Source organism: Nanorana parkeri, unplaced genomic scaffold, assembly GCF_000935625.1.
Source record: "Nanorana parkeri isolate BGI_ZX_2015 unplaced genomic scaffold, ASM93562v1 scaffold305, whole genome shotgun sequence".
In the NCBI taxonomy this organism is placed as follows: domain Eukaryota; kingdom Metazoa; phylum Chordata; class Amphibia; order Anura; family Dicroglossidae; genus Nanorana; species Nanorana parkeri.
Window position 1 is genome coordinate 438665 of NW_017306573.1, and position 24094 is coordinate 462758.

Below are 24094 nucleotides of genomic sequence, written 5' to 3' on the forward strand. Positions count from 1 at the left end.
GCCTCTACCTACATCTGCAGCGGTGAACCACAAACACCAGCCAGCCTCTACCTACATCTGCAGCGGTGAACCACAAACACCAGCCAGCCTCTACCTACATCTGCAGCGGTGAACCACAAACACCAGCCAGCCTCTACCTACATCTGCAGCGGTGAACCACAAACACCAGCCAGCCTCTACCTACATCTGCAGCGGTGAACCACAAACACCAGCCGGCCTCTACCTACATCTGCAGCGGGGAACCACAAGCACCAGCCAGCCTCTACCTACATCTGCAGGGGGGAACCACAAGCACCAGCCAGCCTCTACCTACATCTGCAGCGGTGGACTACAAGCACCAGCCGCCTCTACCTACATCTGCAGCGGTGGACTACAAGCAGCCGCCGGCCTCTACCTACATCTGCAGCGGTGGACTACAAGCACCAGCTGACCTCTACCTACATCTGCAGTGGTGCACTACAGGTACCAGCTGACCTGCTCACGGTATGTGCTCTTTTGTTTATTGAACTCATTGCATAATCAGCACATCTGAACTGTTACTTTCTATGTGCTCCTGGCCTGACACATGCCATTTCCTCTCCAGCCTGACTGTCCCTTTTATTAATTGGATTTCAATGATGGGGGCTCAGCATGCCAAGTGGGCGTTACCTAGTGCGGTCTGCATGCAAATACAGTCTACCAAGGAATGCCCACTCCTCCAGACTGACATCCACCCATCAAGAAGTGGAATAAAGATGCTGGACCAGCAAGGTTTCATCCCATTGGTCTGGTTGGCCAATTAGGATGTAAAAGAGTTGGTATGAATGTGGTAATGGAAACGCAAAGGTGTAAACCTAACCCAGTCCTCGACACGCCGCGGTGGGAGTTCCCAGTGCCCACATTTTGTGTTAGAAGGTTTCACAAGCTAAGTCTAGTTATAAAATACGTGCAGCTGATTTGTTGATTACACATTATGGCTTTCGTTGGGGGACCAAAGACTTTCAGTGGGGGGAGTGTGTATCCCAGGCTTGTGTTCATTTTATTGGTGGGAGGCTCACAGCCTGGGTAATACTAAAGCTACTGTATACAGCAGTTTAAGGTCTCCTCCTCCTGATCCATTATTGGACAGCTGCGGCAGGAGAGAAGAGGATTCTGATTGGCTGCATCTGCAGCTTGACTTTAGCCCCACCCAGAGGTGCAGTGTAGGAGGGACGGTGGCAGGGGAGACCTCAGAGCCTCTGAAGGGATCCACAAGGCTGTGGAGAGCGGAGGATAAACAGTGTGGCTGTGCTGTGGATAGCAGGGAGCTAAAGATCGGCGCAGGAGTTATTACTGTGTGCTGTGGTGAGTAGGAGAGCAGGGACTGTGCCGTGCTGAGCTGCAGAGAGTCCAGGGAGAGAGCCACAAGGGACTGCTGTAAGCTGTCTGCAGTGGAGAGCTGCAGTGTACAATGATGGGGTGGGACTGTGCTGTGTTCTGCAGAGGGCCTGCTCTGGACTTGTGCCAAGGACTCCACAGATGGAGAAAGAATAGTCACCTTAGTGGAGAAAGAATTCACCTGGCCTTCGGGGGGAACGTGTGAAAAGACTGCTGACTGGAGGACACCTATCCATCGAGAGACCTGGTGTCCGGTTCAGTTACATAGTTACATAGTATTTGAGGTTGAATAAAGACATTAGTCCATCAAGTCCAACCTATTAGGATCTCATTCTAGGAGTACCTGTACCCCTGTATATTACGGTCCCTTAAGAAATCGTCCAAAAGTTTCTTGAACAATTCCACATTATTTGCTGAAATCACCGCCTGTGGCAGTGAGTTCCAGACCCTAACTGATCTTACTGTGAAGAACCCCTTTCGCCCCTTGTGCTGGAATTTTTTTTCCACCAATTTTAGGTGATGGCCTCTAGTTTTTGTAACGGAGTTAATTTTAAACAGTTTATCGCTAATGTTGCTACCACCATTAAACATTTTGTACATGGAAATCATATCCCCCCTTAATCTCCTCACCTCCAATGTGAACATGTTTAAATTTAGTAGCCTCGTCTCGTAGCTCTGGTCCTCCATACCCCTAATTAGTTTGGTTGCCCTTCGCTGGACTTTTTCCAACTCAAGGACATCTTTTCTTAGTACTGGTGACCAGAACTGGACCGCGTACTCCAGATGAGGTCGAACCAATGATCTATAAAGTGGCAAAATTATAGACTTGTCCCTGCAATACATCCCCTTTTTAATACAGGACAAGACCCTGCTAGCTTTGTTTACAGCAGCCTGGCACTGCAAACTACCTTTCAGTTTGTGGTCTACAATGACCCCCAAATCCTTCTCCATTTCTGACTTCCCTAGCGGCATACCCATAATTGTATAACCCATTTGTTTATTTTTAATTCCAAAGTGCATTACTTTGCAGTTCAGGATGAGTCACCTCTGGGAGGGGCAGGAGGATCCAACATCTCAGCATCCTACACCATGATTAGGTTGAACCAAGATTTGGAATATCATTATGTGAGATGTTTATCTTTGCCCCATTACTGTAGCCGAATGGACTGTGATTGGATGACTCTGGAGCTGGGAGTCCGTCAGCTACTGGTACGCAATGACATTAGTAAAGAAGCTTCATGACCTCCAGGGTCCATCTCTTTGTGAAACCAACCTCATATTGACCATCACAGGTCCATTTCTAGAAGTGTAGGGATTGTATTTTATTGATGCAGACGGCTGCCTGTTGTGATTGTTCTTGTCCCAAAATATTATAGAAGGGTGGGGCTACCCAAAAATCATAATTTTGTTAAGGTTGGGCCCTGGTGGGCTGAAGCGGCCCTTGGTTGCTTTGGATACTCCAGTAGTGAGATCGACCGGCCACATTTCCCACCACGGTCCACTTGGGAGATTAAGGTGTTCCTGCCCGCCTTTGTGTGTTCCAGCTCCTCCTGTTACATCTCCATGATCCAACAGGGAATCACATTACCATGGGAACCCCTCATAATGTGCCCATTATGAGGGGTTCCCACCACCCCTCTAAAATCCAACATGGGTGGTGGGAACCCCTCATAATGGGCACAGCGGGAGTGCGGGCTCTCAAGAGCACACAGCACTTGGATGGTGGAAACTTATAATGGACACAGCGGTTGTACAGACACAGGAACCAAACACGGGGATGGTGGGAACCCCTCATAATGGGCACAGCGGGTGTGCAGACCCAGCACTTGGATGGTGGAAACCTCTTATAATGGTCACAGCCGGTGTACAGAACTCAGCACAGGGATAATGGGAACCCCTTATAAATGGTCACAGTGGGTGTTCTGACCCGGGAACTCAACACAGGGATCTCACCTAAGTGGAGCCAAATACACAAATATCAAAGCTGCCGAATGCACTATTTCCCAAAAGCATTGTTGAAAGGGCCCCACATGTAACCCATCGGCACTTGTCTGCTGATAATTTCAAGGGCAACGCTTCCCTGCTCTGATATCCAGCACTGGGTACATGTTGGGATGAGATGGCTTTATATTTTCTTCTGTTCTCCACCTCATGATAAGGGAAATTACTCTTATCAGATAGGAAAATTGACTTGTATGATAACCACGTCCAGTCTGATTCTGAGCTGCCAATGGTTGGGGGAGGGGGTACAGGCAGTACTCCCATACCAGGCCTGGGCCCCATTGGGTTAGCAGGGTGGTCCGCCAGGGGCCGTCTGTGGGTGACCCCAGTGCAGCGCCATCCCAGCAGAGGGTAAGAGAAAATGTCCATCTGCACGATTCCTTGGCTTAGCATACCTCCACCATTAATTGGTGTGGGGTTATGAGCTGATAAGCTATTGGATGTGTCACAGTACAATCAGTGGTGCATTATGGGGTGAGATTTTCTGAGATTGCAGAAGTAACCACTGTATTTGTAGGATGCTGGAGGAAAGTCACCTTATCATCCCTCCCTTCAGGGGTGGTGGGAAGGAACAAGGGTGCAGGCCCACGGGAAAGGACGTCTGGCCTAGCTCCCTGCCTCTGCTCTTGCAGCAGCATTCTGCAATGAGGAAACGCCAAGCATGGTGGGTGTAGAGGTGTCCAAAGCTAATGGGGAGACACTGGGGGTTCTTTCAGCTAGGCTGTATGGGGCCCTATAATTTCTAATGGCACTCTGGTCCGACTGCACAATCTCTGTGCAACCCCCATAACCTTACCTGGAACCCATGTTGTCCAGTCAACTTCCACCCAAGAATTTGGCAAATTTTGTAGAATCTATGCTGCATGGCCAACAATCAATGGGACCCGTAGTCTTTTAAGGTTTTATTTTCCAGATACACACTCAGTGAGCCCCCATAGTGGGCCCATGCCATATGAGAACTTGAAATTTGTCAGACCAGGCAATGTTTTTTTCCATTCTTCTCCTATTGGTGAACCCCATAGCCTCATCTTCCTACTATTGCTCCCATTTACAGGATTGCATTGCGGTGCGATTCGATGCCATTCAATCTCAACAGCACCCAGACCCACCTTGCTGATGGATGGGCTGCCTATAAGGGTGCACTAGGGGTTTAACGGTCCATGATGGTGTAAATGTGCCCATAGTGGACAGGCATGCAAGGCTTAATGGTCTATGATAGTGTAAATGGGCCCATAGTGAACTGGCATGCAGGGCTTAATGGTCCATGATGGTGTAAATGGGCCCATAGTGGACAGCACTATTACCCGGTCTAGTCTGAGAATCTTTCTACAGCTCCTTGAATCACACATCTTCACCTTTCTAATACTTGGCTTGAACCATGACTGACCCTCTTGACCTTGTCTGAATGCTCTATGTATTGAAATGTAGTCACCTGATTCATGATTTGGCTATATGTCCTGAGGAGCAGCCATGTGGTGGTCAAGGAGTATGTAAATGTCTTCAGCTTGACGTGTAGCTGTCCGCTCTCCTAAGCTTGGTGAACTGGTCCTTCCATGCTATAGACCAGCGCCTAGGATTAAGAGCTGTAGACTTGGACAATATGGTCTCTGTGCAAAGAATTGGTTTGAGGTGAACAGTAAACTCAACAGGGAGGTCGGTCACATTAGATTAGAACTTTAATGTATAGGCAGCATTGACTTGAACAAGTGTCCCGAGGAGCAGGTGGGAAGATAAAAGGGGCTACAGAGAAACACAAACTGGAGAGCAAAATAACATGATATTGTTCATGGGTTCTTCTGAGCACCAAAGCCTGGATCATACCACCTAGTGCCCGCTATGATAAGGATACAAAATCGGGGTGGGGAGTGAAAAGAAATACAAACACAGGGTCTACCCCAGTCACAAGACTTTCCAGTGCCATCTCTTTGATGTCCGGGATGTCATAAGATAAGCGTGTACCAAGTGTAGGAACCTTTCGGTGTCATCTGCTCTGAGGTTCTGAGAAGCCGGATGGAAGAGACAGGGAGCTACCCATAAACTGAACAGCAAATTGGTCTCAATGTTGTCCATCTCCCTCAACGTTTCCTCCCAGCAGCTCCATCTCTGCCCATGAGTTCCTCAAAAGACAAATGCCAACATATCTCTTCACAAACATACAATGGGGTATCATTTATAAAAAGCAGTTCCCACCCTTCCCCCTCTCCCGTATCACGAAGGGGTTAAAGCTTTCACCTGTATGTGACCAAACATACCGCCACTGGCGCTGTACACTGAGGAGCAATCGGCTTTATAAAAGAAAAACACTTTGTGGAGAAGATTGTAATGGTTGTGATTATACTAGTTTCCTGAGGAGCTAATAGGAAGGAAGAGGGAGCTATAGAGGAACAAACGCTTTAAGGTTTTATGTGACGTTCTCCATTCAGTTTCTTCCTGGGAGCTCCATCTTATTGCATGGGTTCCGCAGGAAACCAATATGGGGTAGGGCTTTAAAAGCAGTGTATACCCTTCCCTTTCCCATGGTCTTCTCTAACTTCCTCCCGGGAGATCCACCTTTGCCTATGGGTTCCTGAGAAAACAAGCATCACCTTCCCGCTTCCTAGTTTTGCCAAGCACACACGGTATGGGGTAGAGCACCAACTTTTCTCCTAATTCTACTAGCGTTACAAGCATACGGGTGAAGGATAGGACATGATTATTTTCTCGGAACACTATCTCCCCCTCCCATGGGTTCCTCAGGACATCAATGCCAATATTCCTCCTAATTCTACTAGGGTTACAAGCATACGGGTAAAGGATAGGACATGATTTCTCTCAGGAGCTCCATCTCTTCCCTCGGGATCCTCAGAACACCATTTCAAAGTTATCTCTTACTGCTGCCGTGGTGACAATTATACATGACAAGGTGGGACATAACGTCTAAAGATTCTTAAAACAACCAAACGGTGTCAACCCTTCCCATCCTCTTTCAGCAGCACGGTGGCTAGACAGGGTTCTCTCTAAACACAAGTCTACTCCCATTCTCGGCACTGTGGACCTTCTGATGGATGACCAGACTGGACCTCAGCATGAAAACATCCCCGCAATCCGGGCACGTAAAGTGGCGCATGCCTTTCTGAGTCTTCTTTTGGGTGACAGACTGCGGCTCTCTGATAAAATTGGCGCCACACGCGGTGCAAGAGAAGGGCCCGATTTCGGCGTATAACTTCTGCTGCAACACCAGGCACTGCTTCTGTGCGCACTCGGTGCATTTGTATTGCTTCTCGCCCATGTGGAGTCGCTGGTGTCGCAGGTAGTTCGCCTTCTGGGCAAACTGTTTGCCGCATTCGGAGCACGAATACGGCTTCTTCCCCGAATGGATGTGCTGGTGGAGAATGAGGCTGGACTTGTGTTTGAAGAACAGGCCGCACTCGCCGCACGGAAAGGGCTTATCGCCCGCCATAGCCGGGTGGGTGATGGTCAGGACCTCTGGGCTCACCGCAGGATTGGTGTCCCACCCCGAGACATCATCTGATTTCCATCCACTCAAGCGGTCTTCAAAATTGGTGCCATCTGCTGCCCCGTAAGGTTGAGAAGTCATCCTCCGACAGTCCACTGGAATAAAGAAGCTCAGATGAACTCATGGGCATGGCTTTATCATTAATCATCTAAGAGGGCATTTCCCTGACTTTGGAGAGAGTTCCACTGACTTCCTGTTGGGTCTACAGGACAGGAAGTGAAAGGAACTATCAATAGTTGTGTGTAGTTGCTCTCAGGCAGGTCATCACACACATTTTATCCATCCAACCAATCAAACCATGATTGGCCCCACCTCTGCCCTCATTTACCTGGGATGAAGTCTGTATCCTCCTCCTCTTCTCCGATCACCACTACTTCCTGTTCCTTGGTCTCTGATCTGATGAAGACGTTCTGAGCTCCGGGGGTGCCACCCTAAACAACAGGAAGTGATCAGTTTAAGTATTAAAGAAGACCTGTAGGGGGTAGGAGTGGAATGAGAGATGGTGGAGGGTGAAAGTCCAGCGGGGTTCTGTATAGAACGGCCGCTGCACAGCAAGTCCTGCACCACCATCATCTTCTTTGAGGTCATCAAGGGGACAGTTGTCTCTTTTGGGTCCCTGGTGTTGTCTATTTGCTGTGACATGTCATCAAGTGGCCAGCTGAAAGGCCCAGGAAGAGGCAGCCGCCCCATTGTATACTACCCTGAGGCCTCCCGTGATGCATGACATTGGTATCTCAGTAGGCTTTTGGGAATGCCTACGTCCTTCTCGCCTCGGTGAGAATTTAGGAAGTTCCCTTACATACATCTATTGATATATCTGATTGTTAGACAAAAGAGGGGAAGTAGTACAGTGAGAGAAAGTAGGTGTTGGGTCCATTTTAAAGAGGATCTGTCATAAAGTAAGCGCACACAAAAGGGTTAATCCATTGCCACCCACTTGGTTTACACTCTGACCAACCAAAAACCAAATCCTTCATTGGCTTGCTATACACAACATCTGGAAGATTAAACGAGGCCTGCGGTAGGAGTGGTTGCTCTATATAGGGAGAAGGACAGAGCTTAGGATGGGCTTCACCAGCCTGGTGACATTCACTCATAACCCAGGAGCAGGCAGGTGGTGGAACAGGGGGCCTGAGTTAATCTACCTCATCATACTTCAGCTCTCCCTCTGCATGGCTCTCCTTGGAATGTCCAGATTTGGATTGTTTCCACAAAGCATTGCCGCCAGGTTCTTCTGAAAAAGAGATGGAGTGAGAGGATGGATGGGAAGAGCCAGACAGAGAGACAATAGCCAATCCCAAGAACCTCTATACGCACCTTGCCCGGTATCTACAAGATCTTCCTCCTCAAAGTGCGACTCCACCATTACTATGTTCAGGTGTTTCTGCCAGACGACACCAAATCCCGAGAGAGAGAGAGGACAAAAAAACAGCAACGTTAAAAAGGAACCCCGAGAACGTCATATCAATGCACAGAACCCCAATCTAACACGAAACAGGCTGCTGTGGGACAAGGAGTATCCAGCCATGCCATGTGACCTAGCACCGCACCCCCAAACTACAACTCCCAGTATCCTTTATGGCTTTATAAGTGGAGCACTGAAAGCGACCAGGCGAGTGGTAGGAAGGGACGCGGCTGGCCTAATCAATAAAGGAGTTGCAGAGGATCGGAGACACTAGACTGACAGCACTGTGCAAGGCAACCGTACCATGATTGACTGACAGTACTGGCCCCTCCCCTTCCCATAATTCTAACCCATGCTGCTGAGGATTACAGAAAGACAATAGGAATTCAGATACTTATACTACCTAGGATCAAGATTTCAGCTTTAACAATCAGATCAACTAAAATCATATGCATTCTATATTTGATATTTTCCTTGGATATGTACCCGATAATCACTTCCTCCTTCCTGTGAGGAGTCCCAGGAATACAGAGGACTGGCCTGGGAGATCTCCTGATGTTCCTGAGGGATCTCTTGATGACCCTCCATGCAGTCCTGGAGATACAAAGGACTGGCCTGAGAGATCTCCTGATGTTCCTGTGGGATCTCCTGATGTTCCTGTGTGGAATCCTGGGAATACAGAGGACGGGGACATCTCTCTGGTGGGTTCCTCTTATTGGATCCATCTGTAGGAAACACACACACACTGATTGAATACATTGTTTCTATGTCTTTATATCAGAGGATGTGTGTATCTAGGGGGATCCTCAATACTCAGGAAATGAAAGTCTCCTCTTACCCGGTGATGTGAGGGGCGGCTGATCCTCCATCACGATGTCCTTGTAGAGCTCCTTGTGTCCTTCTAGATCCTACTCCATGGATGGAAACATTGTGCTGCACGGAATTCACCAGATTCGTTTCATGTGGGTCTGTAAAACACACAGTACGGGTTGAAGGGTTGGGCTATCCTCAGTCACTATGTAGAGGAAGACAAAGTAAGGAACACAAAAGGAGGATTAGAAGGTTCCAACTGAGCCCAGTGGTGTGTGATGACCTCTATGGACTGGGCGGCAGTCCCCCGACCCCCCCGAATGAGATGGTTGAAGGGTATCTAATCCCAAGAATAGAAATGTTAGAACACCTGATAACCCGTCCATAGATGTGGTGGCGTCATTGGATTTCTTTACTAGGTGACCCTCCCAGTAACACACTTCCTGTCCTAGGGTGACAATGCTCCCTGACTGTTCTATCTATAGAGGAGCAACAAGCCACCCAGCTGACTCTGGTCAGTCAAGCCAGCAAGACTCATCCAATGTTGGACATCTCGATGTATCCATCAAGAAGGCCATACATTGGTCTATTATTGGCTGAGTACTTAGCAGATGTCTGAACGCCGATAACCAGAGACTTTTAATTAGGTGCGTCTTCAAATTGAAGGGGAGGTACCTTATTTCCACGAAATAGGTTGCCCGGTCCTCATGTGTCATAAAGAGGATCGGCAGTCCAGTCTGAGCTTTGATGTCTGCCAAGGACCCAAATCTACACTTCATGAAGCCTGGTATGTTAGCGCTCTATTAATACCATCTGCGCCAATGGATAAGTCAATTACAATTGATTTGATACCAAACACAACTATGTTAAATCACCCAACCGGCAATTTGGCCACATTCAATGTCCTAAAAGATGTATATACACACTCAACATTTGCCAGCCCTTCCTTCACCACTCTGTCAGCCCTTCTCTACCCCCATAGATCCCTAGTCCTTCCCAACCCCACACTCCTTGCCTGCCCTTACCCGGGCTCTCACCACAATACATGCATCTCCCCCTGAGCTCTGCACATTGCCTGGCTCCCCGGCGTCCAGTCCTGGCTCATCCCACCCCCTAGAGGCCGCTCCGTCCTCCCGCGGTCCGCTCTCGGGCTGATGGCTCACCTGTCTGGCCAGGTCACAGCCGGATTGGCCGCTCTATAAGAGACGCATCTGCCTCCAGTTCGCAATCACTAAAATGTAAACTCCCCTAAAACATGTCGGCTCTTTATTATGTCATTGGCTCCCCGCTGCGAACGCTGGAGCGCAGCTGCCATTCTCCAGACGTGTCCCCGCAGAGGGAGGACATGTTGTCGGAGCCGCCCGACCTGGCCGCAGCTAGATTGTCTAGGGCAAAATGGCCGCCGTCCCGCAAACAGCCTCTATGGGGAACAGGTTAAACTTCCGGTGACGTCATGAAAGAGCTGTGCATTTCTCCAACCTTTCCTCCTGGGGATGTGTGATAACTGCAGAATATTATATGACATCATCATCATCATCAGATGTCCCATAATAGAACAACTCACCACAAAACACCCAACATAGAGCCTCTCATAATGGGTACAGCAGGTGTATTAGGGTTGCCACCTGTCCAGTATTCACCCGGACAGTTCGGGTTTTGAATGCTGTGTCCGGGTTTCATGGCAGCAGAAACCTGGACACAAGATGTCAGGCAGACAGGGGCAACCAAAATTAATATAGGGGCTTTGGGTCCCCCACTGTACAGTCTCGACTGATATTTACATATGAATAAGCCACGACTCCAAAAAAAGTCTACGCGCCGCTAGAGTGTTCGGGTTTTGCTTGAAGAAAAGGTGCCAACCCTAAGGTGTACAGACCCGGGAGCTCAGCACAGGGATGGTGGGAGTTCCTCATAATGGGCACAGCGGGTGTACAGACCCGGGAACTCAGCACAGGGATGGAGGGAGCTCCTCATAATGGGCACAGCGGGTGTACAGACCCGGGAACTCAGCACAGGGATGGAGGGAGCTCCTCATAATGGGCACAGCGGGTGTACAGACCCGGGAACTCAGCACAGGCATGGTGGGAGCTCCTCATAATGGGCACAGCGGTTGTACAGATCAGGAACTCAGCTCAGGGATGGGGGGAGCTCCTCATAATGGGCACATCAAGTGAACAGACCCAGGAACTCAGCACAGGGATGGGGGGAGCCCCTCATAATGGGCACAGCGGGGGTACAGACCCGGGAACTCAGCTCAGGGATGGGGGGAGCTCCTCATAATGGGCACAGCGGGGGTACAGACCCGGGAACTCAGCTCAGGGATGGGGGGAGCTCCTCATAATGGGCACAGCGGGGGTACAGACCCGGGAACTCAGCTCAGGGATGGGGGGAGCTCCTCATAATGGGCACAGCGGGGGTACAGACCCGGGAACTCAGCTCAGGGATGGGGGGAGCTCCTCATAATGGGCACAGCGGGGGTACAGACCCGGGAACTCAGCTCAGGGATGGGGGGAGCTCCTCATAATGGGCACAGCGGGGGTACAGACCCGGGAACTCAGCACAGGGATGGTGGGAGCTCCTCATAATGGGCACAGCAGGTGTACAGCTCAGAAATCGCTAAGAAATAGAAGATTCTATCAGGTGGGTAATGCTCCGGCACCTACCAAACATTGAAATATCATTTTTGGTGTGGACTGACCCTGTAAAGTGTTCCTGTATTTCACCCGCAGGCCCTCCAACATGCCCCAAAGCTCCTTCCTAAATGTTGTCTCCTTCGTGGTGTAGCAAAGGCCTGCCCTGCAGCACAGCAATCCCTCCATTGACGTGCCTGAACATGCACTACCTAGGCTTTGACTTTCAGAAAGTCATAATTTGCATAGTCACACCCACATAGATCTGTACTTGTGCATAGCCACACCCACATAGAGCTGTACTTGTGCATAGCCACACCCACATAGAGCTGTACCCGTGCATAGCCACACCCACATAGATATGTACTTGTGCATAGCCACACCCACATAGAGATGTACCCGTGCATAGCCACACCCACATAGATCTGTACTCGTGCATAGCCACACCCACATAGATCTGTACTTGTGCATAGCCACACCCACATAGATCTGTACTTGTGCATAGCCACACCCACATAGATCTGTACTCGTGCATAGCCACACCCACATAGATATGTACTCATGCGTAGCCACACCCACACATATATGTACTCATGCGTAGCCACACCCACACAGCTCTGTACTCATGCGTAGCCACACCCACATAGATCTGTACTTGTGTAGCCACACCCACATATATCTGTACTCATGTATAGCCACACCCACATAGATCAGTACTCCTGCATAGCCACACCCACATAGATCTGTACTGGTGCATAGCCACACCCACATAGATTTGTACTCCTGCATAGCCACACCCACATAGATCTGTACTCGTGCATAGCCACACCCACATAGGGCAACTGTCATTAGACCATGTTGAGAATATAAAGCAGCCATGAGCACTTATCAGGCCAGGGGAAGGTGACTTCCTGTGGTCACGTGATGGAAGGACCTCTGGCTCAAGCCGCCGGGCCAAGGTGTGTGGTGGAAGCTACGCGGAAGGTAACAACCAGCCACTCCCGTTCTTCACTTTTTGGGGAGACAAATCCAGAAGCTTCCAGTTCAAGGAGCCCCACACTCAGCTTACCGGGCCTTCTAATTTTAAGGGTTACCACTTACCTGCTCAAACACCAGGAATGGTGATGGAAGGAACATGTCCTCCTGGTCTTCCACACGTGATACATGGAATTGCCCTCATGTCAGGTTGGATGGCTGCCCTGTACGCTAAGGTGACCACACACTCTGGTCAATCTCCGTACAACCCCCATAACTGGAAAGCAGCTCCCATGATTGAAAGCTCTAGACTTGTTTTTGGTGAGACTAGAGGGTTTGATCTCAGTCTGGGCTCAACAGGGAGGCTACGGCCCGACCTTTAGTTCAGAATTGTAATGTATGGGCAGCATTGGCTCACACCATGGTCCTGAGGAGCAGGCGGGAAGAAAGTTGGGGCTTCAAAGACGCACAAAGTGGATAGCACATGACTTCCTGTTCATCCAGTTTACTCCTAGCAGCTCCATCTCTGCCTATTGTTTCCTCAGAGCACCCAAGCCTCAGATGTACCTCCTTAGTACTGATATGGTATCAAGGATACAAAATAGGAGTGAGGTCTACCCCACCGCATAAGGTCACAAGACGTCCCTTAGCCATCCCTATGATGTCCTGGATATCAGAAGATGAGTAGGAACGTTGAGGTGTCATCTGCTCTGAGGTCCTGAGAAGCCGGATGGAAGAGGGAGGGAGATAGCGATAAACGGAACAGTAAATTGGTTTCATGTGTCCATCTCCCTCAAGTTTCCATCCAGAAGCTCCATCTCTGCCCATGAGTTCCTCAGAGCACCCAAGCCTCAGATGTACCTCCTAGACTAATATGGTATCAAGGATACAAAATAGGAGTGAGGTCTACCCCACCGCATAAGGTCACAAGACGTCCCTTAGCCATCTCTTTGATGTCCTGGATATCAGAAGATGAGTAGGAGCGTTGAGGTGTCATCTGCTTTGAGGTCCTGAGAAGCCGGATGGAAGAGGGAGGGAGATAGCAATAAACTGAAGAGTAAATTGGTGTCATGTGTCCATCTCCCTCAAGTTTCCTCCCAGCAGCTCCATCTCTGCTCAAGAGTTCCTCAGAAGACCAATGCCAACATATCTCCTAGTTTTTCCACCGGAACAAACATACAAGGTGACGGTGGGGTGTCTTAGATAGGGAACTGTGGGACCTGATTTTTATCTCCCTTGGCATTAGGTCTTCTCAACAGGTCATCTTTGAGCATGAGACACTTCCCACTATGCTGGGCTGGTCCACCACTGCCTCATAACCATAGATAAAACTTGTGACCAACTAATTGACACTACATCGTTCAACAATCAGCTTTATAAAGAAAAAAACATGAGCTGCTTGGAGAAGATTGTGATGTGTGTGGGGTGAAGATAGGTGTGATTGTACTAGTTTGCTGAGGAGCTGATGGGAAGGAAGAGGGAGCTACAGAGGGACAAAATCTTGAAGGTCCAATGTGACTTTCTCCCTCCAGTTTTCTCTCAAGAGCTCCATCTTTTCCCGTGGGTTCCTTAGAACACCAATCCCAACTTTACCAACTCAAATTCTCTGTTCATGGTTCTCCCAAGGTAACAAGCACACAGGTTTTGTTGGTGGGGCATAGTTTATTTATTTTTATTTTTTTTTAAATTCGTTTATTAACTGACAAATCCGACAGTACAAAGTTATAGCAATGAGCATTGATACATATGTTACAAACAACAACATGTGAACACTTGTTGTACAGAGAAATTCCACTGTTAGTGGCAAACAGATCAAAGACCATTTGTATAACAACAGTCAAAACATTCCAACTGTGATGTCTAACAGCCTCTGGCATGTGCGTAGTTTGAGAGAAACATAAAACTAATCTATAATCTAGCCGGCTGTGTCAGTATTAACAATATATAACCTCTGGGGGAGCATCACGAGCCCCTTAGAACCATTATTGTGAAGCCATTTTTGTAGGAGCACACACTCAGCTTCTCCCTAGACATGGTAGCAGGCGCAAGTAGCAAATGAGTGAAGAGGAAGAACAGAAAAAGCAACAGAGGACCAGTGTCCTAGAGCATGAGGGAAGAAATAGAGGAAGAATAGAGTCCCGAATCGCCTCCCTGCGCTCCCATCTTAGGGGGTCCAACCTCATCCGACCTCTTAGGTGGTGTGGCCCTGAGCTGAATGGAGCCCTTCAGAAGGCGCGTCCCAGGCAGGCAGGCACGGCCAAAGGGTTCAGTGAGTCAGGGTTCCCCTGCCAGGAGATCCGCAAATTTAGTTGAGTGTTGGAAGTAAATCCAGGGTCCCCAGGTTGTCAAGAGTCTCCCTTCAGTGTTCCTAAGGGACGCTGTCAAGTCCTCCATGGCATACACCTCCCGTACTTTGGAGAGCCATAATGAGATGGAGGGTGGATTTGTTTGTTTCCATAACAGGGGGATGGAGGCTCTCGCTGCATCCAAGAGGTGGCGTGTGAGTGATTGCCGATATTTCGAGAGTGGGGTGGCAGACATGTGTAGAAGACACGCTGCTGGGTTATTCCTCAAATCCACCATGGTCAGGTCCTGGATAACGGACAACACCTGCTCCCAGAAGGGTCTCAGTCTTGGGCAGGACCAAAAGATATGGAGCATTGTACCAGAATCAGAACCACAATGAGGAGCTGATGGGAAGGAAGAGGGAGCTACAGAGGGACAAAATCTTGAAGGTCCAATGTGACTTTCTCCCTCCAGTTTTCTCTCAAGAGCTCCATCTTTTCCCGTGGGTTCCTTAGAACACCAATCCCAACTTTACCAACTCAAATTCTCTGTTCATGGTTCTCCCAAGGTAACAAGCACACAGGTTTTGTTGGTGGGGCATAGTTTATTTATTTTTATTTTTTTTTAAATTCGTTTATTAACTGACAAATCCGACAGTACAAAGTTATAGCAATGAGCATTGATACATATGTTACAAACAACAACATGTGAACACTTGTTGTACAGAGAAATTCCACTGTTAGTGCCAAACAGATCAAAGACCATTTGTATAACAACAGTCAAAACATTCCAACTGTGATGTCTAACAGCCTCTGGCATGTGCGTAGTTTGAGAGAAACATAAAACTAATCTATAATCTAGCCGGCTGTGTCAGTATTAACAATATATAACCTCTGGGGGAGCATCACGAGCCCCTTAGAACCATTATTGTGACGCCATTTTTGTAGGAGCACACACTCAGCTTCTCCCTAGACATGGTAGCAGGCGCAAGTAGCAAATGAGTGAAGAGGAAGAACAGAAAAAGCAACAGAGGACCAGTGTCCTAGAGCATGAGGGAAGAAATAGAGGAAGAATAGAGTCCCGAATCGCCTCCCTGCGCTCCCATCTTAGGGGGTCCAACCTCATCCGACCTCTTAGGTGGTGTGGCCCTGAGCTGAATGGAGCCCTTCAGAAGGCGCGTCCCAGGCAGGCAGGCACGGCCAAAGGGTTCAGTGAGTCAGGGTTCCCCTGCCAGGAGATCCGCAAATTTAGTTGAGTGTTGGAAGTAAATCCAGGGTCCCCAGGTTGTCAAGAGTCTCCCTTCAGTGTTCCTAAGGGACGCTGTCAAGTCCTCCATGGCATACACCTCCCGTACTTTGGAGAGCCATAATGAGATGGAGGCTGGATTTGTTTGTTTCCATAACAGGGGGATGGAGGCTCTCGCTGCATCCAAGAGGTGGCGTGTGAGTGATTGCCGATATTTCGAGAGTGGGGTGGCAGACATGTGTAGAAGACACGCTGCTGGGTTATTCCTCAAATCCACCATGGTCAGGTCCTGGATAACGGACAACACCTGCTCCCAGAAGGGTCTCAGTCTTGGGCAGGACCAAAAGATATGGAGCATTGTACCAGAATCAGAACCACATCTCCAACACTGAGCTGGAATGGAGGGATTCATTTTGTGTAATAGCCACGGGACCCTGTACCAGCGGGACAGTATCTTATATCCCATTTCTTGAACTTTGCTGGCCATGGATGATTTGTATGACATGGTGATGATGGTACGCGTTTGTTGTTCGGTGAAGGTGAGACCCAGTTCACTTTCCCAGGTCCGCAAAAACGGTGGGACTACAGTGGAGGCAGGCAGGCTGAGCAGTTTGTATATGATGGAGATCGTGTGTCGCGTGGGTACCGTCTCCTTGCACATCAGTTCATAATCTGTGAGTGGTCTATCTAGGGCCTGGGGATTCGGAATAGCCCTCAGGAAGTGTCTGAGTTGCATGACACTCCATGCATCAAGCGGAGGATCCGTAAGGGACCGTATGGCCGGGCCCGAGAGCCAATCAGACTCTGCTCGGAAGTCCAGCAATCTGAATCTATCGGCTGTCACAAGTTTATGGAATCGCGTGTTGTGATGTGAGGCCATCTGGACCCGGCGCCTTGCCAGTCCCCGATGATCTCAGAGCGGACTCCAGTTCTGCCTCAGTAATTTCAGACTCTAGTGCCTCCCTGTCTTCCCCGGGTATAGTGGGCATGTTGGAGTTGGTGATATAGGACCGTGGGTCGGGGGCCGATAGTTGCGCGTCTCCCCCGCCTGCGTGGGGTGTAAATTATACAGGGCTTCATAGTAGGATCTAAACTCCTCAGCCATGTCACCGGAGGACGACACTGTACTGCCGGATCGTGTTTTAATCTGAGCAATGAAGGATTTAGCCCTATTACCTCTCAAAGCTCGTGCTAGGAGTTTCCCGGGCTTGTTTGAAAATTCATACATCGTTCTCCTGCCCCCCAACAGACGCCGTTTGACCTTTAGTGAACCTTTAGTGAACAGCAAATCATTAAGCTCTTCCCTAACAAGACGCAGCTCCACCTGGGTGTGGAGAGCCAATGTGCCAATTCTTATGTGCCAATTCTAATGTGTGTAAGCGTTCAAACAGGTGAGCCACTTGTTTAGCCCCCTCCCGTTTCCTGCGGGCTCCGTGTTTCAACAGGATGCCCCGAATGACACATTTATGAGCTTCCCAAGCGGTCAGGGGAGACGTAACGGAAGAGGCGTTTACTTCAAAAAAGGAGGGTATCGCGGATTCAACATCAGATTTATTCTGAGGGTCCTGCAAGAGCGATTCATTCAATCGCCACATGAAGCATGGGGAGGGGGACGCCGTTAGAGCTAAGGACATGTGTAACGGGGCATGATCTGAAAGCAGGATGTTGCCAATTGAGGCCGAACATACCCGTGAGAGCTCTTTGTGGGCTACAAAAAAATAGTCTAATCTGGAATAAGTGTGATGGACCTGTGAAAAAAAAGTGTAGTCCCTGTCTCGTGGGTGTAAAAACCGCCAAGTGTCCGTCAGGTGTAGAAGGTGGAGTTCTGCCTTTAATTGTTTCAGGTAGGAAAAGGCTAAGTGGGAAGTACCCCGGGAGACATCTAGTAAAGGATCCATAGCCACATTAAAATCGCCCCCTAGGACCAGAATGCCATCCGCAAATTCCAACAGGACCTGAACCAGAGTGCGAAGGAATCCCAGTTGATCTGAGTTTGGGGCATAGACATTGGCCAATGTCACTGTAACATCACCTATCTTCCCCTTCAGGAGAAGAAATCTACCATTAGTGTCTACATATTGGTCGGTGTAGAGCCATGGAACAGACTTGGCCAGAAGGACAGAGACTCCCTTAGATTTTGAGATTTGGGGGGGTCAGTGATATACCACTGGGAAATCCCGGTTGTGCAACCTGGGGACCTGGTCCTTCCTGAAATGGGTTTCCTGCAGGAACACTATCTGAGAACCAAATTTTTTCAGATCTGTCAGCAATCTAGATCGTTTTTCAGGAACGTTCAGCCCCCGCACGTTCAGTGAGGTGAACATCATCGCCGCCATCTTCCCTAGCTGGGAGCGGGAGACGGTTCAGTAGGGGAAAGTACAGGAAGTTGAAGAAAGAGGATAGATATAGCAGGGAGAAGCCAGAGGGTGAGTACTCTATAATAACTAGAGGTTGTGGGCCCCTACCCAGAGATTTGTTATCCGTAAGCTACCGAGTATACACCAATGGGTGTATGTATCCTGTCCAGACTACTGGTACAGGCAAGACAATTGTAGCAACCCGTTGCACAAAGCATGGGGTAACCCTATGTGGGGGTGGTAGATATAACCGTTGCAGTAACAATAATTATGGGAATAACTATATAGCATCAAAGGTGGAGATGCACTGCCCGCTCCCGGCGGCGGGACGGCACAGGACGCTGCCCCATGATCCGTTCCACTCGGTTCCACAGGCGGAGCTATCTGACTGTTGGACTGGGGTAGGACTTCCCGGGGGAGTCACTCCGTCCAAGGGTCACCGAGTGGTTTCAAAAGGGTCTCCGTCCCATGCCGGCCAAACCTCCGAATAACAGGCGTCTCTCCCTCATGTACAACAGCGTATAACATGGTACAAGAACAGGAGCACTATATTATGATGGGGGAGGACGGGGACCCCATCATACATAACTACCAATAAAACAAAACAAACAATCCAAAAATGGGGGGGGAGGGAGAAGGGAACTTTGCAAGCAACTACTATAACCTGCATCCTGTATACCGCCATCTCCACACGGACATCCTTGTCTGGCAGGCGGAGGTCGGTTGGATCCACTGTAGGGGCGATGTCAGGAACACAGAGCCCGGCCCCGGCCTAGCTCGGGACCACCGTCCACTGGGCTGTCGACCCCCAAACAACAAAGGGTGAGTTCCTGCGACAAAGAAATAACTGTGGATCGTCTATGGCTCCCGCCTTCACGACTTCATGGCTGATAGGTGCTGGCACCGAAGATGAACGAAGTGGGTAGCGGCGTCTTCCTCTGGGGGGGCGTGCTTGCCTTTGGGTTCTAGGCGCGGTATCTGCCGGGCCTGTAGGGAAATCCAGCCAGTTCGGAAGATCGATGGGCGCCTCATCTAGCCACTGGAACAGATCAGGCAGTTGACAAGGTGTGTGGAGGGCAAAAGAGTGATCCCGGTGGTGAACGATGAGGTGAAACGGATGGCCCCAACGGTAAGAAGCTCCTGCGGCCCGTATCACATCCAGCAGGGGTTTTAATGACCTGTGCATTCGCAGCGTGTGTCGCGACAAGTCAGGCATCACTTGTATCGAGGCACCATCAAAATCTAGCGGGCCGTTGTTCCAGGCCTTCCGCATGATCTCTTCCTTGACTGTGAAGAAGTGGACCCTGCACAGCACATCCCTGGGTGTGTTAGAGTCCGGTGAGCGAAACGATTGTACCCGATGCACGCGGTCAAGTTCGATGGGGTCACCAGGAGGCTTGTCTAGGTACATATTAAGTATAGCTGTAACTGTGGATCGCAGTTCAGGGCCTGATGTTGCCTCTGGAATGCCTTTCAACCTTATATTGTTACGGCGACTGCGATTCTCTCCGTCATCCTGATTCAGAAGTAAGGTGGTCAATTTTTGCTGCGTGGCCGCGTTTGCAGCTTCCATCGCTGACACCCTGGAGTGGAGATCATCAGTAACGGTTTCTACAGCAGTCACTTTGCTGTCTAATGCCTCCACTTGCTGTTTGATTTCATGGACTTCTGTCCTCAATGCCTGCACTATTTTGGCAGCCATATCGTCCAGGCCTGCCTTAGTGGAGAGTTTAGGGAGGAGGGATCGCCACGTGTAGTCACTGTCTGCCTCCTCATTATGACCTGTTGCAGTGCGACCCGGGCTCTGGGTAGCGTTATCGGGTGGCGGATCAGGTGTCAGGATCGGAGAGATCTCTCGATCCGACCGGGAGGATGCAGGGTTAGGGGCCGGCTTAGGCTGCTTCTTTGGGGGAGGCTGACTCACCACCGAGTAACGGCCGTTGGCTTCCAGCGCGGCCTGTGGCTGATTCGGCGGGTGCCCGAAGTAGTGGAGCAAATCCCGGGGAGGTAACGTTGGGGACGTGCTGCGGGAACGTTTGACATGGGTTCCTCAGAACACCAGTACCAACTTCACCAACACCAATTCACTTCATCAAGTCCAAGTCTCTTCCTGGTTCTTCCAAGATAACAAGCAGGTAGCGCATCGTTTATTAAAAACAAGTGGTGCCCTTCCCTTTCCTCTCCAACTCCAAGTCTCTTCCTGGTTCTGCCATGGTAACAAGCATACAGGTTATGGGGTGGGGCATCAATGATTTAACAAAACAGTGCCCTCCCTTTCTTTTCCTTTCGCATGGTCTCCTGTAAATATCTCCTGGGAGCTCAATCTCTTCCCATGGGTTCCTCAGAACTCCAATGCTAACTTCTCTTCTCCAAGTTCTGCCACAGTAACAACCACACAGATCATTAGGGGCGTCCACCCTTCTCTTTCTCATGGTCTCCTGTGACTTTTTTTTCTCCAGTTCCCTCTCTGGATTTCCTCCACCCATAGGCTACTCAGCATACCAATGCCAAAGTTTCTTTTCCTAGCTCTGCCACCGTAACATTCATAAAGGTTATGGGGGAGGGAGGCATCATGTAATAAAAAAAGCAGTGCCCACCCTTCTCTTTCCCATGGTTTCTCACGGGAGCCCAATCTCTTCCTATGGGTACCTCAGAACACCAGTCCTAACTTCTCTTCTCTAATAAAAAAGCAAGGCCCACCCTTCCCATAGTCTTCTGATTTTCTGTTGGGAGATCCATCTCATCCCATGGGTTCCTTAGAACACCAGTGCAAAATTCTCTTCTCCAGGTTCTGCCACAGTAACAAGTATACCATCAGGAGTGGGGTCTCATTGATCAAGGTGCACCCACTATTTTCTTTCTCATGTTCTCCTGCGACTTTTTCCCTCTAGCTCCTTCTCCATAGTTTCATCTCTGCCCATGAGTTCCTCGGCACACCAGTCCCAACTTTTCTTTGGGTGGTTCTATCACAGTAACAGACATACAGGTTATGGGGTGGGACATCATGTGAATGAAAACAGTGCCCACCATCCCCTTTCTCATGGTCTACTGTGGCTTCCTCCCAGGAGCTCCATCTCTTCCTGTGGGTTCCTCAGATCACCAGTCCTAACCTCTCTTCTCTAAGTTCTGCCACAGTAACAAGCATACAGGTTATGGGGTGGGGCATCATTTACTAAAAAAGCAAGGCCCACCCTTCCCATAGTCTTTTTACTTTCTGTTGGGGGATCCATGTCATCCCATGGGTTCCTTAGAACACCAGTGCCAACTTTTCTTTGGGTGGTTCTATCACAGTAACAGACATACAGGTTATGGGGTGGGACATCATGTGAATGAAAACAGTGCCCACCATCCCCTTTCTCATGGTCTACTGTAGCTTCCTCCCAGGAGCTCCATCTCTTCCCATGGGTTCTTTAGACCACCAATGCCAACTTTTCTCTTAATTCTACATAGATTAAAAGCACAGGGAATCATTTCTCCCAGGTGTGTCATCTCTTCCCATGGGTTCCTTAGACCACCAATGCCAACTTTTCTCTTAATTCTACGAAGATCACAAGCATACAAGGATAGGGAATCAATTCTCCCAGGAACTCCATCTCTTCGCATGGGTTCCTCAGATAGCTAGTGTTTCAAAGTTACCTCCTACTGCTGCCATGGTGAGGCATAACGCCTAAAGATTCTAAAAACCACCAAGTGGTGTCAACCCTTCCCATACCCTTGTAGAATCATGGCAGTGGAACAGAGTCCTCTTATAGCACAAGTCCAAGCCCGTGGTACCAGTATGGTCCAGCCACTGTCCTGCTCAGCTAGAAAAAGACTTCTCTGCACTGTGGACCCTCTGATGAATGACCAGACTGGACCGCAGCATGAAAAAGTCCCCGCAATCTGCGCACGTGTAGCGCCGCAAGCCTCTGTGAGTCTTCCTGTGGTTGACAAGATGCGACTGTCTTATAAAATTGGCACCGCATTCAGGACAAGAGAAGGGCTCGTTTTCGGCGTGGAACTTCTCATGCATCACCAGGCTCTGTTTCTGCGCATACTCTTTGCCGCACTCGGCGCATTTGTAAGGCTTCTCGCCTGTGTGGAGCCGCTGGTGTCGCAGATAGTTTGCCTTTTGGATAAACTGTTTGCCGCACTCGGAGCAGGAGTACGGCTTCTCCCCCGAGTGGATACGCCGGTGGAGAACAAGGCTGGACTTATGTTTGAAGAACCCGCCACACTCAGTGCATGAAAATGGCTTATCGCTCATCAGAGTCCGGTGGCTGATGGTCAGGATCTGTGTGCCTGGTTTGGTGTCCCACCTGGAGACATCATCTGTTTTCCACACAGACAGGAGGTCTTTGGACTCGGTATCATCTGCTGTCCCGTAGTGTTGAGAAGTCTTCTCCTGGAGGTTGGCTGGAATACAGAAGCTCAGATGAATTCATGGGCAATGCTTTAGAATTTTCAGAAGAGCCCACAAAGACCCAATGGAACCCACTTACCCAATTGTTTTACTAGTCAACTGAAAGTCATTTACTCTTATCTATTGGGTGAGGTTCCTCCTCTAAGCAGTAGAAGGCTAATTCATAAAGTCCACCTAAACCCTGCACTGGGGGTCTTCATGGGTGGTTCCTCACACAATTTGTATCCATCTGACCAATCAGAACATGACATTGTTTGGGCCCAGCTCTGCCCTCAGTTACCTGGGATGATATCTGTAGCTTCCTCCTCTTTTTTGATCGTCACCTCTACCTCCTCCTCGGTTTCTGATTTGACGATGACCTTCAGGACCCTGGGGGTGCCACCCTAAACAACAGGAAGTGATCAGTTCAAGTATGAAAGTAGGGGGTTTAAGTATTATGTAGGGGGCAGAAGTGGAATGAGAGAAAGTGGGTGGTGGAGGTGAAGGTCCACTTTTAAAGAGGACCTTTCATGATGTAAGTGAGCACAAGAGAATGAGCACAGGAAAAGACTGATAGAACTACAAATGTAATTCACCTCATCATCCTCCGTTTCTTCCTCGTCCTTCTTGAAGAGTCGAGGTCCGGGATGTTCCTGCAGAGCATTTCCAACAGGTTCTTCTGAAAATACATGGATAGTCAGAGACAAGAATGATGGATAGATGGGTGATGGACAGATGATAGATGGATGGATAGATAGATGGATGGATGGAGAGATAGATGGGTGATGGATGGAGAGATAGATGGGTGATGGATGGAGAGTGATGGAGAGATAGATAGATGGGTGATGGATGGATAGATGGGTGATGGAGAGAGAGATAGATGGGTGATGGAGAGAGAGATAGATGGGTGATGGATGGATAGATAGATGGGTGATGGATGGATAGATAGATGGGTGATGGATGGATAGATAGATGGGTGATGGATGGAAGAGTGATAGATGGATAGATATACAGAGGACAGCCAGTCCTGAGGATCTCTATACGCACCTTCCCCGGTATCTATAGGAACTTCCTCCTCTTCCTCCTTAAAGTGCGACTCCACCATCACTACATTAAAGTTCCTCTGCCAGACGACACAAAGTCCCCAGAAAG

General features: G+C 49.3%; 2 protein-coding genes and 1 long non-coding RNA gene across 3 annotated transcripts in view; all 3 read right to left on the reverse strand.

Annotated features, from left to right (window-relative positions):
- LOC108788099 (zinc finger protein 62 homolog) overlaps nucleotides 1–24094 on the reverse strand; it is a 949422-nt gene that overhangs the window by 41405 nt on the left and 883923 nt on the right. The gene's annotated exons all lie outside the window — the stretch shown is intronic.
- On the reverse strand, nucleotides 8946–10440 carry LOC108788112. Its single transcript, XR_001941306.1, has 3 exons — nucleotides 10232–10440; nucleotides 9097–9226; nucleotides 8946–8983 (listed from the first exon to the last, which is right to left on the reverse strand). It is a non-coding gene; the product is annotated as an uncharacterized LOC108788112 (long non-coding RNA).
- The window catches only part of LOC108788072 (zinc finger protein 850-like), a 138558-nt gene continuing 136680 nt past the window's right edge, over nucleotides 22217–24094 (reverse strand). The window contains exon 11 of the mRNA XM_018557805.1: nucleotides 22217–22753. Within this exon, the coding sequence (XP_018413307.1) occupies nucleotides 22361–22753 (393 nt within the window). The 3' untranslated portion in view covers nucleotides 22217–22360. The remainder of the gene's footprint in view (nucleotides 22754–24094) is intronic.